At 37.3% G+C, this 15,612-nt stretch overlaps 1 protein-coding gene across 3 annotated transcripts in view; it reads left to right on the top strand.

Annotated features, from left to right (window-relative positions):
• The window catches only part of PHIP (pleckstrin homology domain interacting protein), a 111,532-nt gene extending 107,551 nt beyond the window's left edge, over positions 1-3,981 (top strand). For 2 of the 3 annotated variants that reach the window (XM_070733093.1, XM_070733091.1), the window contains exons 37-40: positions 427-590; positions 1,676-1,941; positions 2,538-2,699; positions 3,208-3,981. In XM_070733093.1, the coding sequence (XP_070589194.1) occupies positions 427-590; positions 1,676-1,941; positions 2,538-2,699; positions 3,208-3,854 (1,239 nt within the window). In that variant the 3' untranslated portion in view covers positions 3,855-3,981. The remainder of the gene's footprint in view (positions 1-426; positions 591-1,675; positions 1,942-2,537; positions 2,700-3,207) is intronic. The other variant, XM_070733092.1, reaches the window with a different exon arrangement.
• Positions 3,982-15,612: the final 11,631 nt, after the last annotated feature.

The following is a 15,612-nucleotide window of genomic DNA, read 5'->3' as shown; positions in this document are numbered from 1 at the left end:
CTTTCTCTCTCACATTTTCATTACTGAAAACATTCTGCCAGCATATATTGTATTGAATTGAATTCTATAGTAAAAGGATGTTTGTAAAGGTCTCTTGAGGATGTCACATGTTTTTAATAACATCAGCCTGTTTGCTATGTTCAAGTTTGGAGTAGGAGAGAGATAACAGGGATCTTTTGAACTCTGGAGAATTTTCCATATACAGATATGCCCATTTGGTCTTTTGATACATACATGCATTCAAAATTCAATTATAAGTGATGTGTGTGTGTGTGTGTGTATATCTATATATTCATATTCATATTCATATATATATATATATATATATATCTGTGTGTGTGTATGAGAGATAGTTTTGTAGGCAGTAATTAAAATTTTATGCATCCATTCAAAATTTATATCATCATTTCTTGTTTTTTAAAACAGATTTATAGTATGAGCCTACGCCTGTCTGCTTTCTTTGAGGAGCACATTAGTTCAATTCTATCTGACTACAAATCTGCCTTACGCTTTCATAAAAGAAGTACAATTCAAAAGAAAAGGAGTAAAAGAAGTAGAAGCAGTTCTCTTTCAAGTAGTGCTGCATCAAGGTATGATACAGTTCTTTCAATTGTATCTGAGTTGTATCAGTATTTTAATGCTACTTTCTGTAAGCCCTATATAATGTTTCAAAAGTGCAATGCCAATTTATTTCCTTGAGTGGATTCAGGTTTAACCCCTTTTCTATTTATTTAGGTACTTTCTATTTATTTGGTAGAAATTTTAAGGGGCAGTAGGGGATCTTTTCCCTTAGCAATGATTTTTTATATTTTTGTCCTGAGTTTATTATTTTTATGAATAGCTTATAAAAGTAAGGCAAAGATAGTGAACACACCTAATACTCTTTCTTCGGCCTCTTTTCCCCACAACAACCTTGTGAGGTGAGTTGAGTTGAGAGAGAGTAACTGGACCCAAAGTCACCCAGCCAGCTTTTATGTCTAAAGTGGGACTAGAACTCACCGTTTCCTGGTTTCTAGCCTGATGCCTTAATTACTAGACTTTCATACCATAACTAGCCCTTCTGACCGTTGACTAGCCAAAGCTCAAAATACGGACACCGTTGTAAATATATTTTAAGATATTTGAGTGGCACAGTTAAAAGATAGAATTGTTCTGAAATTGTCCCAAGTGATTAAAAAATATGTTCAGTCTCAGCAGCATTGAAAGGATAAAAGCCCTTATAATGGAAAGTTTAACATCTTAAGATTGTGAATTACATTCCCGGGAACCCTCCTTAGATGAAGGGAACGACAGTTGAGGTGATTCCTTCTAATTGCTGTTAGGTGTCTTTCAATATCTTCCAACTATTCAATTAGGGTAGGTTTTATGGGAATGAGGGATAAACATAGTTCTGAGCCAGATATTGTTCTTTATAGTTCTTTATTTACTTGGATTTGAGCTTTTTAGATATTTGAAAGCATTTTGAATTATAGGGAAAACGTAAGGAGAGGGTAAAGATATTCTAGTTATTCTAAGTTCTAAAGTAGAATTAAATCTTCACTGGAATTGCCTATGGATTAAATTGGTTGGGGACCAATGCATATTACAGTATTAACATTAATAAATAAATAAATTATTGTTTTTAGTTTGCTCTATAAAAATAGTATCAGTTATTGGACTTGTCATCTATTTTTAGTCCGGATAGGAAACGAAGATTAATAAAACCGCAGCTGAAAGCTGAGCTTACCACTACACCTTCTTCTTCTGCGCCTGCACGTCCTACTTTATTGAGAAACATAGCAGCTCAGATGAATGGGAAAATAGTTGATTCTGTGAGTTTGGTCCGAACGAGAAGTACTAGGGCGATAACTGAAACAACTACCAATGAACAACCTTCTACTTCTTCTGGTGCAAAGCCTGTAACTTTGAAACCTAACAGTGCTGCTACATCAGGAAAAACAGGTGAACTAATTGATAAAATAAGTTTAATTCTAAAATTGCCTTATCATGATTTCTATTAGAGAATCAGAATTTGTAGCGTACGGTTGTATTCACAATGTTCAGTTATAAGGGAGTTTTTCTTAGAGAAGCTTATCAGGAGCTTTTTAAATAGTTTTTGTTGGGACATTTATTTGCCTACACTATATCTTCTGTGGTTGTTGTTCTTACTAATTCTTTCTTAATGGGCACCCTCACTATGTACCTATTGTCAGTTTCTTAAATAAGGTATTTTCTGAGCTTATATATTTGAAATAATTTCCTGAACCTGCATATACTTTATGAGCTCATGACAGGTACAGCAAGAATGTTGGTTTTCAAGCACCTTTGCTTATTTTGGATACAAATACTACATTCTACAACAATACAGAAATATAAAAGTGTAATTGTATAAATAGTAAAGCTTTAATAAAACTTATGAAAAGAGGATGAGGAAGAAGAATAGCACCTTACTTTGTATACACTTTATATGTATTCCATATTGAAAATATTAATTTATTAGTGAGCAGATATGTATTAGAGTCTAATGAAAACTTGTCCTCTTTTTTTTTGTCTAATAGTACTAGAAAATTCTACCAAACATTCCAAGAACCAGAATGTTTTGCCAGTTCCAAATCAAACCAATTATATACATAATACTAGAAATAATACTGCAAGAGAACATTTAGAAAAAGATAAACAAATTAAACGTAAACCAAAATCAGCTACAGTCAATCCACAAGGTAGGTTTATTTGAATTTCATTGGTTTGTTCATTGTTTATTTGTAATATCTATTAAAATATAGTAACAAAATGCAGAAACAACCAGAAAGGAGAAACACAACAAAATGGTGCTTTCTTCTCCCAGGCCTTTGCAGATGATACAGAAGGACATATATGATCATTAATATCAAAGGCTACCAAGATATCCAGGGTCATACTGCAATTTGTGTCCTGATGCAATTTTGCTTTAAGGAACTAGATATCTGCCTCTACCTGATGGGCTTCTCATTGAATATCCTTCCTCTTTTCCTTTTTGTTAGAGATACAGGTCTTTCACAAGCCTCACATCCCTCAAGAGGCTGCATTTGCTATAATTAGTTAATGGCATATGATGTTATCAATAAATTCAGAAGGTTGATCATGCCAATTCTCCATTTTAACCTGTAAATTTAATTAAGGCTTTAAAAGTTGTCTGTGGTGTTAAAAATGACTGCTGTGAGACACTTACAAATTACTTTGTTGTTACAGCAGATTGCAAGAATAATGCAATGGCTTTGGCCTTGGGCAGCATCCAAGTAAATGGACATGGGGCGCAATCTTCAAAACCTGTACTTAAGAGGGGCCCTGGACGGAAACCCAAGATTGAGACCAACAATATATGTGAAGTGGTGCACAAGAAAAGAGGGAGAAAACCAAAAGCCCTGTTACTTGCTCAACAGAAACTCTCAGAGGAGCACAGAAACCAGACTAGGAAAGAATTGACAATAGAAGAAGCCTCTGTTTCTACTGCATGCAATTCTGTTTCTGAAAATAATGTGAAGGAAGACTTGTTACAAAGAAAAGGGCGCGGTGGGAGAAAGCCTAAAAGAAAACTACAGGAAGATCAGCCAGAATTTGAACGTACTTTTACTCCTGATCCTAAAATTCAGACAAGAAGCAGAAGGAAAAAAATAGATGAGCCTGTTGAGGAAGAGACTGAAGAATTTAAAGATTCTGAACCTCATATGAGAACTAGAAACCAAGGTAGGAGGACAGCCTTTTACAATGAAGATGATTCAGAAGAGGAACAAAGACAGCTGTTGTTTGAGGACACTTCTTTGACTTTTGGAACATCTAGCAGAGGCAGAGTCCGAAAGTTGACTGAAAAAGCAAAGGCTAATCTGATTGGTTGGTAATTTTGGCATTTAAAAATGCTAATAAATAGGTACAGTTGAGGAATTCATAGACCGAGGGGTATCTGCTTTCTGCTGCTATTTACAGATAAGAATATGTTCTAATATGATAAAATATAGCAAAAACAAACTGAAAATTTCTTGAAAGAAGTATGTATTTTAAACAATTGCTATTTATTGTTCTCTCAATAGGTTATGCATTTCAATTCAGTATGTTCAGTTGGTATAAATGAAAACCTTGATTTCCAGAAATGTTACTGTAATTTTGAGCAGTACATAAACCATTATTTGAATAGTAGAATTTTTAATGTAAAGATTGAGAACAGAACTCCTATTTTTGAATGAGCAAGGTACAGTACATTTGTATAGATTGTAGAAACTGTATTTGCAAGATGATAGAGCATGGCACTAAATGCCATTGAGTACAAAACAAAATTACCAAATTTGCTAATTAGGTACCACTAATTCAGTAGTGATTGGGCACAGTTTTATATAAACACAGGGCAGATCATTTTATCTAAGTTCTGCCAGAGAGAGAGAGAGAGAGAGAGAGAGAGAGAGAGAGATCACATATATAGATATAGAGATAAATATATATATAAATATATATATCCACATTGGAAAAAGTTTGACTAATATGTCTAATTTTTCAGACCTTCATTCTTGTACCAATCATATCTCTGTTTATTGTGCCAAAGACTGAGAACCAGAATAGAGAACTTTTTTTAGTACAAGTGCAACATGATATTTTCAATTATAGTTATCACTCCTTGTTCAAAGTATACATTATTCTGGAAGATTACCTCTACTGGTACATTGTAATAAGAGCAGGTAGTGCACTGGTAGGTTCTTTTGACAGATACTGAAACAAAATATAATTTGATTAAAGGGTTCAGTTAAGTTGCAGGAAAAGTGTGAGACACTGATGTTTATGTTATGATCAAATTGATTGCTTCTATGAATTGTGTTAAACTGACAAATTTTCAAAGGAAGTTGGCGTGCATGTATGTATTGAGTATATACATGAGCACATAAACATAAAATTAACCAGGTATAATTTTCTTTTAGGATTTTTTTAGATTGCTGTAGAATATTAAAAAAAATTAAATGTCAAACTTTAAGGGGAAGATTGGTTGTTTTCCATTATTAAAGATAAAAAGGCCAAATCAATTTTTATGCAATCATATTTTATACAGTTCTCATTGCACATTGTTTTTCTGCACTTTTTACAGTATACTTAACCAAGCTGACATCAGTCAATATATCCATCCTAAAGGAAAATCCCACTTTATGATTGTGCCTTGTATTCTATTATTTTGTGCATCTTTAGTAACCTTAAGTTGTCTATTGTAAATTATGACTGTATGACTTAGGGGAATGTATTGCTGTATGTACTGCTATGGGGAAAATAGTTATTTATTTGTTTATGGTACATTTACTTATTTTATCCCTTTTAAAACCTAAATACAATTTTATTGCTTAAAACCATAGTCCATTTAAAAGTACAGAGTAAAACAGTTGTATGGTACAAAAATGTAACCACACTTTTGCTTTGACATTCTTGCAGGAAATGGAACATGTGTAAAGATGGCAATTTAATTTTGTTCTATTTTATTTGGAAATACATTATCTAAAAATGCAGATGTACTATTGCCTGTTCCAAAGATGCTTGGTATGATTAATTTTGACAGTACAGTTTGAAGAGTAAGGATTGGAATCTTAAGCTTCTATGTTTTCACTGAATTCAGTGTTTCATTTCTCCAAATAGATTATTGGCACTACCAAAGATTGTGGCATTGCTCAGCTACTTGATCTTACATACAGTTGGAGAATTGTAGGTAGTTTTAGTCACACAGCCAAATCTGTGCAAAGGAAATTTCAATTGAATAGAGTTCAGCACAGATGCAGGAAAGTTGCTTGCTTGGAATGCAAATATATTTAATATTCATCTTGAACCTCAGCCAATATGTGGCTACCCAACTTTATAGTGTAGTTGTAGTTTAACCATAGAATTTAATATGTCATTTTTTTCACTTTCTTTTAAGCTAACCATCTTTATAACAATTCTTTAGAAATGTGCATCATGTAAAACCTTGTTTCCCTAACTTAAAAAGTAATGACATCATCATACGGCATTTTAAAAAAGTTGCATAGCACTTCATAGTTCAACATTGGTATGTTTTGGCAATCTTATTATACTGGCAGAGGTCTCTGTATGTTTATTTTCTTTAATATTTTAAAGAATTGGACATACATATTTTAATATTGATTTTTAAGGGGAATGAATTTTTCTACATGTTTGAAATCAAAACAAAATGTGTATTCTTAGAAATATTGGAGGCATTAGCCATGAAAGCATGACAAGTTGCGTACAAAATCCCTCATTTTACAACTTACAGTGAAAAACATTATACATTTTAAGATTTTGTAGCAGAAGGTAGGAAGTTTAAATTACCTGATATCCTGATATTATCCACACTGGCGTATAATAGAAAGTTCAAACCAAATAGGAAATTATTGTTGTAGTCCTATTGCATTTATTATGTCACACTTGGGATGTTTATGTTGATATAATTTTGGGACAAAGAATAATATACATGATCATTACAGGACCTAAAAAGTATTTTTACAAATGACAAAAATTGAGAGTCTTATTTGTAACACTTTCCTTTTCCTGAAGGTTTTATTATACTACTAAGAGGCACCATTGACTTTATCTTTTTTCTAATATTATTTGGGAATTTTCTTTAACAAAATAGTATTTATAACACTAGCTATGTTACTTTCCCTAAATAAGATTAAGCTTGACTTGACTTCAATTTTTTAAAATGATTTGGTTTGACTAATTTACACGATTCTTGTCATACCAACAAAAACAATGTTCATTTAGAACCTAGATAAGCAATAATTCATGGTTCAATAATTTGTGATGATCTATAATAAAATATATTATGGATTATATTATACTATCCTTAGAAAAATATATTTCTTGGCATATTTGCATAAATATTTATGTACATATCTTGGTACTTATGGATATTCATACAAGTTATAATCTCACAAGTTTGACAATAAAAGCAAATGGATTCTGATACAGCATAGACCATTAGTTTCAAAATGCTACTTACTCCATTATTTCGTTGTTAACTGTGGTTAATATGCTATAGTCTGATAGAAAAGCATTCCACATTAATTTCAAAACAGTTTAAAGTTTATTACTTTAAAAATTTGAAAAATTCCAAATTTAATAATAAAACTAGCAGGCTTGAGTTCTGTTTCCCAGCAGTTACAATAATTACCAGCCAAATAGTAGACGTAAAACAATGATCATTTTTGTTGGTAAGATATAAGGAATTGTCTTCCTAAAATGAATTGATTGCTCTAAGGTACATTTGCACCTAAGAGCAATTGATGCGATGATTTGTACCATGTTGTCAATTTTTTCAGTGTATATTTCTTTAAATTTTAAAATACCTTTGTTAAACATTCTATAAGTCATGCTATATGTATTACATATCAGCTATTAAAAGGGCGTTTATATGTATAGACACAAAGATCTGTCATATGCTATAATACAAATGTTCTTGAAGTACCAATTTAGAATTTCAGTTACACAAGCTTTAATAGTCTTAAATAAATTTACAAAGGACCCATCGAAGTCCCCTTAACAAGGGTCTTGAATTTTGCTAAAGATTGTCACCTCTATTCTGACAAACTCTATTCCCCTTGATATACTATATCTAATGAAGGTTTAGGGCACAACCAAGTCCACTTTGCGTCGAGAGGTATACAGAGGACTATGCTTTGACCCCTCCCCACCATCTGAAACCCCCCCTCAGGTGAACAGTTGTGGGAATCCTGCATAGATGTAACAGGAACCGACTGGATCGGGCTTTTCTACATTTTCACGTATCTGTTAATCTTGCACTTCATATAATTGGACCTAAGGATTCATCTGATAAAAGGGCTGCTCAGTTTCTACTGTGTAAATAATGTTCATATGTTTATATTTTAAAAAAAGATGTACATTTCATATATGATGGCCAGGTCTGAATATCATTTCTAATATAAATCACTGGTATTGCATTTTCAAGGTGTTACCTTTACACAATTTTTATTTAAGTTGCAATTGGCTATAGAAAAACATTTCTGATATTTTTGTTTTAAGCTCAGAGCTCTTTGAAGAGAACTTTAATTTCAGAAAGGTTGAAAGATAAAATCTAATATTATTGTAAACTTTTGAAAGTGCTGATGTTGGTTTATTAGTGGTTTATGTTGTGCAAGGGCAACTAAGATATTGAATTTGCCTGTTATGTATGTTTCAGTACAGTTCCCACTAGCAGAAGAGTCTACATTTCTGTAGGGATGTGATGGGATTCAACTCGATATAGATTTTTAAGAATATAAAAGGAATGGGGTGGAGTGAAGACACTAATGGCATTATTTGTGGAATTACAAAAACCAAGGCCCAAGTCTGTTCTAAAATGTATAATTTTTGGAAATATTTCTGTTAAAAAGAAATTAAGAAATGACTTATTTTACATAGATATGAAATACTGAGTTATTAGAAAATATCATTTTTTTAAAAATACAGTTAAACACATCAAGAAACTGCTGTGATAGAAAATAAATCGTTGACAAAATGCTTGCTGTAGAAATTACTTATGAAATATTTGCACAGAATTTGTACACTTGCACAGATGGCATGCATCTGACATACACCTAAAGAAACAAGTTGTCACTCATTTGTTACATTTTTGGACCATCACTGCAAAAAATCTGAAAAATAAGTTACATTTGAATAATCAGTTCACGACTTTATTTTTAAGTAAAACGTTTGTCACTTAAAATGTGAAATATATAAAATAGAACAATATAAGGAAATTGTCTTGGAACATTTAGTTTTAAAACTGACACATTTAAAACTATACTTGTTTTGTACAATATGTAAATTCCAAATATGTTTTATAATACCTTTAGGTTTTTTTCAATTTCCCTAGAAATCTTAATTGTACTATAAAGTGCAGTCTCTTACCTGGATGAACATTGCCCTTTCTTTTTGTATATATTGATTGAAACTTTTATTGTTATGTGAAACACTTATGTTGGTTTTGATGAATAATACTTGGAATCCTTTTATACAAACTAGAATGTAAGTGTAAGAATTACTGTCACTGCAATGTAGTAACAAACCTATTTTTAAATAAATAGAAAACTCGTTTTTCTAAGTTGTGCTGATTTCTGTCATTAATGAAGTTCTTGGAGGAGGAATACAATCAAAATTTTGCAAATATGATTGCAGATAATTGAAGAATCCATTAAATAAAAACATTCCATGCTGCAGATACTTTATTGAAATGGACCAATATCCACAGAGAGAATTTAAAACAATAAAGACGGTAACTGTTATAACCAACTATTTTTCAATATCTTTCATGCGGGTAAGTGCACTTTTTAAACGTAGGGTCTGATCACTGTCACCATCTTGATTTTGTTTATCCGCTTCCCATGGAGCACCTGAATGGGAGGTTCCCACAGAACAATGTGTGTGGAAATGCTGAGTATTAGGTTAAATAGAAAAATAAAATGAATTAACATTCCTCTGCTTTATCTCAATTTTGCTGAGCATTCTCTGGAAGGACAAATATGATTCCAATCTTGGTTATTTCTGATTCTTTTGTTATATAAAGGGATGTTCATTGGTAGAAATTGTTTTTCAAAGAAATGTTAATGTAGTATTCATTATGTTGCTTAAAAAATCCAGCTGTAGGAAATTAGAAATAGAAAACCTCAAATACATTTTTCCTATAGGTTTGCAAAAATTGTTATGTTGGATTTAGTACCAAGCGGGAAATTCCACCCAAGCAAAAAGGAGGGAAAAATTATATAATTTTAATGTCATACATTGTTTCCTTGACAACAATATAAGTTGTCTGTTATTATAATATTTATTTTCTCCTATAATTAGTTTGAAAGATAAGGGATTTATCATAATCACAATTCAGTGTAACTTCTTAAAACTTTTGTTCTTGATTTTCTCTGTTCTCTTGTGGGATGTTCTGTAGTTCTAGCATGGTTGCATGATTAAGATTGATGTTTCTAATCCAAGATCTTATATACTTTCAAGAAATTATAACTTGGCTGCCAGGTAAGTTTTGAAAGTATTGGCTGTGGAATATGACTCAAGTTTCCCCCCTGTTAAATTTCATCATTTGTATACAGGGGTGGGTGGGGGGTGGATATTTAGTCAGACACCAATTGTGCAAGTTCTCCCATTTAAAAAGATGTGAGAGGCCTGTAATTGACATCATATGTAGACCTCAACTATGAGAGAAAACATGAGGAAACACATCCAGAAAATCACATTGTCTGATTTTTAATGAATTTATTTGAAAATTAGGGTGGAAAATAAGTATTTGGTCAATAATAAAAGTTCGTCTCAATACTTTGTTATACAGTGATCCCCCGTTTATTGCGTCCCCAACCATTGCGAACAGGGTACTTCGCTATTTTTCAACCCGGAAGTCAAAATACCATCTACGCATGCATGCCCGTGGGCACGCATGCGTAGATGGCAACCGGGAGATCAGCTGCTGGGCGGCTTCCCTGAGTCTTCCCCCTCTTGCTGGCGTCAGCGAGGAGTTTCCCCAACGCCCACGCAAACTCCTCGCTGCCGCCCGCCCTTCGCCCGCCCACGCCGTTCATTCTCGCCGCTTTCGAGCTGAGTCCGGGAGCGAATTTGCTCCCGGACTCAGCTCGAAAGCGGCGAGAATGAACGGCGTGGAAAAGCCGTTCCTTGCCGTTCGTTCTCGGCGCTTTCGAGCTGAGTCCGGGAGCGAATTTGCTCCCGGACTCAGCTCGAAAGCGGCGAGAATGAACGGCGTGGAAAAGCCGTTCCTTGCCGTTCGTTCTCGGCGCTTTCGAGCTGAGTCCGGGAGCGAATTTGCTCCCGGACTCAGCTCGAAAGCGGCGAGAATGAACGGCGTGGAAAAGCCGTTCCTTGCCGTTCGTTCTCGGCGCTTTCGAGCTGAGTCCGGGAGCGAATTTGCTCCCGGACTCAGCTCGAAAGCGGCGAGAATGAACGGCGTGGAAAAGCCGTTCCTTGCCGTTCGTTCTCGGCGCTTTCGAGCTGAGTCCGGGAGCGAATTTGCTCCCGGACTCAGCTCGAAAGCGGCGAGAATGAACGGCGTGGACAAGCCGTTCCTTGCCGTTCGTTCTCGGCGCTTTTGAGCTGAGTCCGGGAGCGAATTCGCTCCCGGACTCAGCTCGAAAGCGCCGAGAGCCAGCGCCCCCCGGACCACCGCCTGTCTCCTGCTGCCCGGTTTAGCCAGGACACGAGCGGCGAAATGACTTGGAGGAATGTGAAGCTGAAACCGGCCGGTTTCAGCTTCCCATTCCTCCAAGTCATTTCGCACCCCGCTTTAGGGCGACAGGCGGTGGGCTGGGAGCCGCAGGCGAAAGGAGCTCGGGCATTGTTCTCCGGACCCCGCCCGCAGCCTGGAGAGGGAAAGGGCCGTCGCGGGGCTGAGCGGGCGGGGTCCGGAGAACAATGCCCGAGCTCCTTTCGTCTGCGGCTCCCAGCCCACCGCCTGTCGCCCTAAAGCGGGGTGCGAAATGACTTGGAGGAATGGGAAGCTGAAACCGGCCGGTTTCAGCTTCACATTCCTCCAAGTCATTTCGCCGCTCGTGTCCTGGCTAAACCGGGCGACAGGCGGTGGGCTGGGAGCCGCAGGCGAAAGGAGCTCGGGCATTGTTCTCCGGACCCCGCCCGCAGCCTGGAGAGGGAAAGGGCCGCCGCGGGGCTGAGCGGGCGGGGTCCGGAGAACAATGCCCGAGCTCCTTTCGTCTGCGGCTCCCAGCCCACCGCCTGTCGCCCTAAAGCGGGGTGCAAAATGACTTGGAGGAATGGGAAGCTGAAACCGGCCGGTTTCAGCTTCACATTCCTCCAAGTCATTTCGCCGCTCGTGTCCTGGCTAAACCGGGCAGCAGGAGACAGGCTTTGAGTTTTTGGCTGCGGGGGGAGAAGTAGGACTTTCCTAACTCCCTCGCCCCGCAGTCAAAACTCAAAGCCTGTCTCCTGCTGCCCGGTTTAGCCAGGACACGAGCGGCGAAGTGACTTGGAGGAATGGGAAGTCCAAATCGGCCGGTTTCAGCTTCCCATTCCTCCAAGTCATTTCGCACCCTGCTTTAGGAGTCAGCGGAGAACGGCGCAACTGTTTTAAAACGATCGGAGCTTTCCAATGAGTCCCGAAGACGTGTCTTCGGGACTCATTGGAAAGCCGCGCGGGTGTTTTAAAAGGTCCCCGCCGACATGGGGGGCTCGCTAGCACCCCCCCAAACCTGGGTTGGGGGTTCGGGGGGTGCTAGCGAGCCCCCCATGTCGGCGGCGACGTTTTAAAACAGCCCCGCCGCCCCCAATCTTCGGCTCCTCGCTAGCGCTGCGGAAGTTAAAAACATCATCTGCACATGCGCAGATGGTGTTTTTACTTCCGCAGCGCTACTTCGCGAAAACCCGCTCGTTGCGGGGGGTCCTGGAACGGAACCCTCGCAACGAGCGGGGGATCACTGTATATCCTTCGTTGGCAATGACAGAGGTCAAGTGTTTTCTGTAAGTCCTCACAAGGTTGGCACACACTGTTGTTGGCACGTTGGCCCATTCCTCCATGCAGATCTCCTCAACAGCAGTGATGTTTTGGGGCTGTTGCTAAGCAACACGGACTTTCAACTCCCTCCGAAGGTTTTCTATAGGGTTGAGATCTGGAGACTGCTAGGCCACTCCAGGATCTTGAAATGCTTCTTACGAAGCCACTCCTTCGTTGCCCTGGTGGTGTGCTTGGGATCATTGTCATGCTGAAAGACCCAGCCACGTTTCATCTTCAGTGTCCTTGCTGATGGAAGGTTTGCACTCAAAATTTCACAATACATGTCCCCACTTATTCTTTCATGTACACGGATCAGTTGCCCTGGTCCCTTTGCAGAACAACAGTCCCAAAACTTGATGTTGCCATCCCCATGCTTCACAGTAGGTATGGTATGGTGTGAAACTCCACATTCTTTCTCCTCCAAAGACAACAAGTTGTTTTTCTACCAAACAGTTCTACTTTGGTTTCATCTGACCACATGACATTCTCCCAGTGCTTTTCTGGATCATCCAAATGCTCTCTAGCAGACTTCAGACGGATTTGGACATGTACTGGCTTAAGCAGGGGGACACGTCTGGCACTGCAGGATCTAAGTCCCTGGCAGCGTAGTGTATTATTGTTGGTAGACTTTGTTACGTTGGTCCCAGCTCTCTGCAGGTCATTCACTAGGTTCCGCAGTGTGGTTCTGGGATTTTTGTTCACTGTTCTTGTGATCATTTGATCCCACGGGGTGAGATCTTGAGTGAAGCCCCAGATCGAGGGAGATTATCAGTGGTCTTGTATGTCGTCCATTTTCTAATTATTGCTCCCACAGTTGATTTCTTCACACCAAGCTGCTTGCCTATTGCAGATTCAGTCTTCCCAGCCTGGTGCAGGGCTACAATTTTGTTTCCAGTGTCCTTTAATAGCTGTTTGGTCTTCACCATAGTGAGGTTGTGGACAGATGTCTTTTATACTGATAACAAGTTTCATTATATCCTGTTGACATTGTTAATTTAAAATTTCTATCCCACAATTTCTGCCATTTATCTAACTATTGAATAACCAAAATTGTTGGCCTGTGTTATTGTTTTTTCACCTGGTAAGAGTACTCTTGAGGAGATAGGAATGTCATTGTTATAGTCTACAGTCAAGAGATGTCTGCATTAATGTAAATACAGTAGTACCTCTACTTATGAACTTAATTCGTTCCATGACCAGGTTCTTAAGTAGAAAATTTTCTAAGAAGCAGCAATTTTTCCCATAGGAATCAATGTAAAAGCAAATAATCTGTGCAATTGGGGAAACCACAGGGTGGGTGGAGGCCCTGTTTCCTCACAGGAGATTCCTAGAGAGGCCCCTTGCAGGCTTCTCCCTGCCTTTTCCAGTTAGTTTCAGATGCTCGGGTTTGTAAGTGGAAAATGATTCTTGAGAAGAGGCAAAAAAAATCTTGGAACACCCGGTTCTTATCTAGAAAAGTTTGTAAATAAAGCCGTACTGAGGCAGAGGTACCACTGAACTGTGAATTCAAAACCACTGATAATGCTTAAGAATAGAAAGGCCAGATTAGACTTTGCCAGAAAATATCTAAAGGCTACCCAGTTATTTGGACTTATGACACCATAGCAAGATTAACTTGTACCAGAATCATGGAAAGAAAAAATAATGAAGAAAGAAAGGAACAGTTCATCTGAAGCATAAATCATCCATCATATATGGTGGAGGCAGTGTTATGGCATAGGTATGGCCGCCAATGGAACTAGGTCATGGTGTTTATTGATGACCTGACTGCTGATAAAGTAACAGGATGAATTCTAAGCTATACTGTGCTCAGATTCAGCCAAATGCTGCAAAACTGATGTGGCTTCATATTTATTTATTTGTTTATTTATTCGATTTTTAAATGCCGCCCTTCTCCTTAGACTCAGGGTGGCTTACAACATGTTAGCAAAACACTTTTTAACAGAGCCAGCATATTGAGTATAGATAACAGCCCAAAACATATAGCAAAACCTCAAGGCAATGAACTGGGATGTTCTACATTGGCCAAGTCAGTAACCTGACCATAACCCAATAGAGTTTGCTATCCATTTACTGAAGGCAAGACTGAAGGCAAAAAGATCCACAAATGAGCAATAGTTGAAAGCAACTATAATAAAGGCATGGCAAAGCATCTCAAATGAGATTTAGGATTTTGTCATGTCTATGGTTTCAGACTTCAGGCAGTCAATGGCTGCAAAGGATTTTATATATCATATCCACTCTTAGGCTTACATCCCTACTTGAAAAAACAGCCCATTGGGATCTAAATTGCATAGTCCTACTTCCTTCTGGACAAATACACATTGTGAACAGAACTGCTAAATTTATAGTTAAGAATCTTAATTTTGAACAGACTGGGGTATCCTGTAAAGAAATTGTATTTATCTGAATTCTTTATCACATATGTACTTCATTTCTGTATTTTCTTTTTATCTGCTTTAGAGCCTATATTTTTATATGGAATAAATCATCTATCATATCTAGCAGTAAATAATTATTTATGAAAGCAAAATATTCCATGGAATCCTCCCTCAAATTTTCAAATAGACCCAATTTTCTGGATTATAGTAAGAAGTGACTTAAGTAAACTACCATAACATATGCAAATAAGTGAACCAACTTTTAGTGAACCAACTGTGTAGCATAATGCAACATCTATTTATTAATGTGTGTTTCTTTTTCTTGGTGACCCAGTGCAAAGTACTATACCAATTTGGTTTTGTTTATATAGCACCGAGAATAACAATTTCCTTAACAGTCTTGAACAAAGCCTAATTGTAAACATTGTTCAATTTAACAGTAGGAACGCTACAATGAACCCGATGTACGTATATTTTATTTAAAAAGCAGATTGCTTTGGATCAAACCAGATGTGTAATGCTGTATGAATAACAGAATAAATTTTTAGGTCTTAGAATAAAGTAATATACACAATAGGACTACTGGATGCTGTATAAAGGTAATTCTGATTATGCATTTTAGATAAACCATTTTCCTAGAACTTTAAAAAGCTTTAAAAAGGCAGAACCCACTGACAAGGGAGGACTACAAGGCATATCTACCTATGTTTGCCTTGCTGAGCAACAATGAGTCAGTAA

The sequence above is a fragment of the Erythrolamprus reginae genome, chromosome 1, assembly GCF_031021105.1.
Source record: "Erythrolamprus reginae isolate rEryReg1 chromosome 1, rEryReg1.hap1, whole genome shotgun sequence".
Classification (NCBI taxonomy): Eukaryota; Metazoa; Chordata; class Lepidosauria; order Squamata; family Dipsadidae; genus Erythrolamprus; species Erythrolamprus reginae.
The sequence above is the reverse complement of the archived record's forward strand: the minus strand, read 5'-3'. Positions and strand labels throughout refer to the sequence as shown.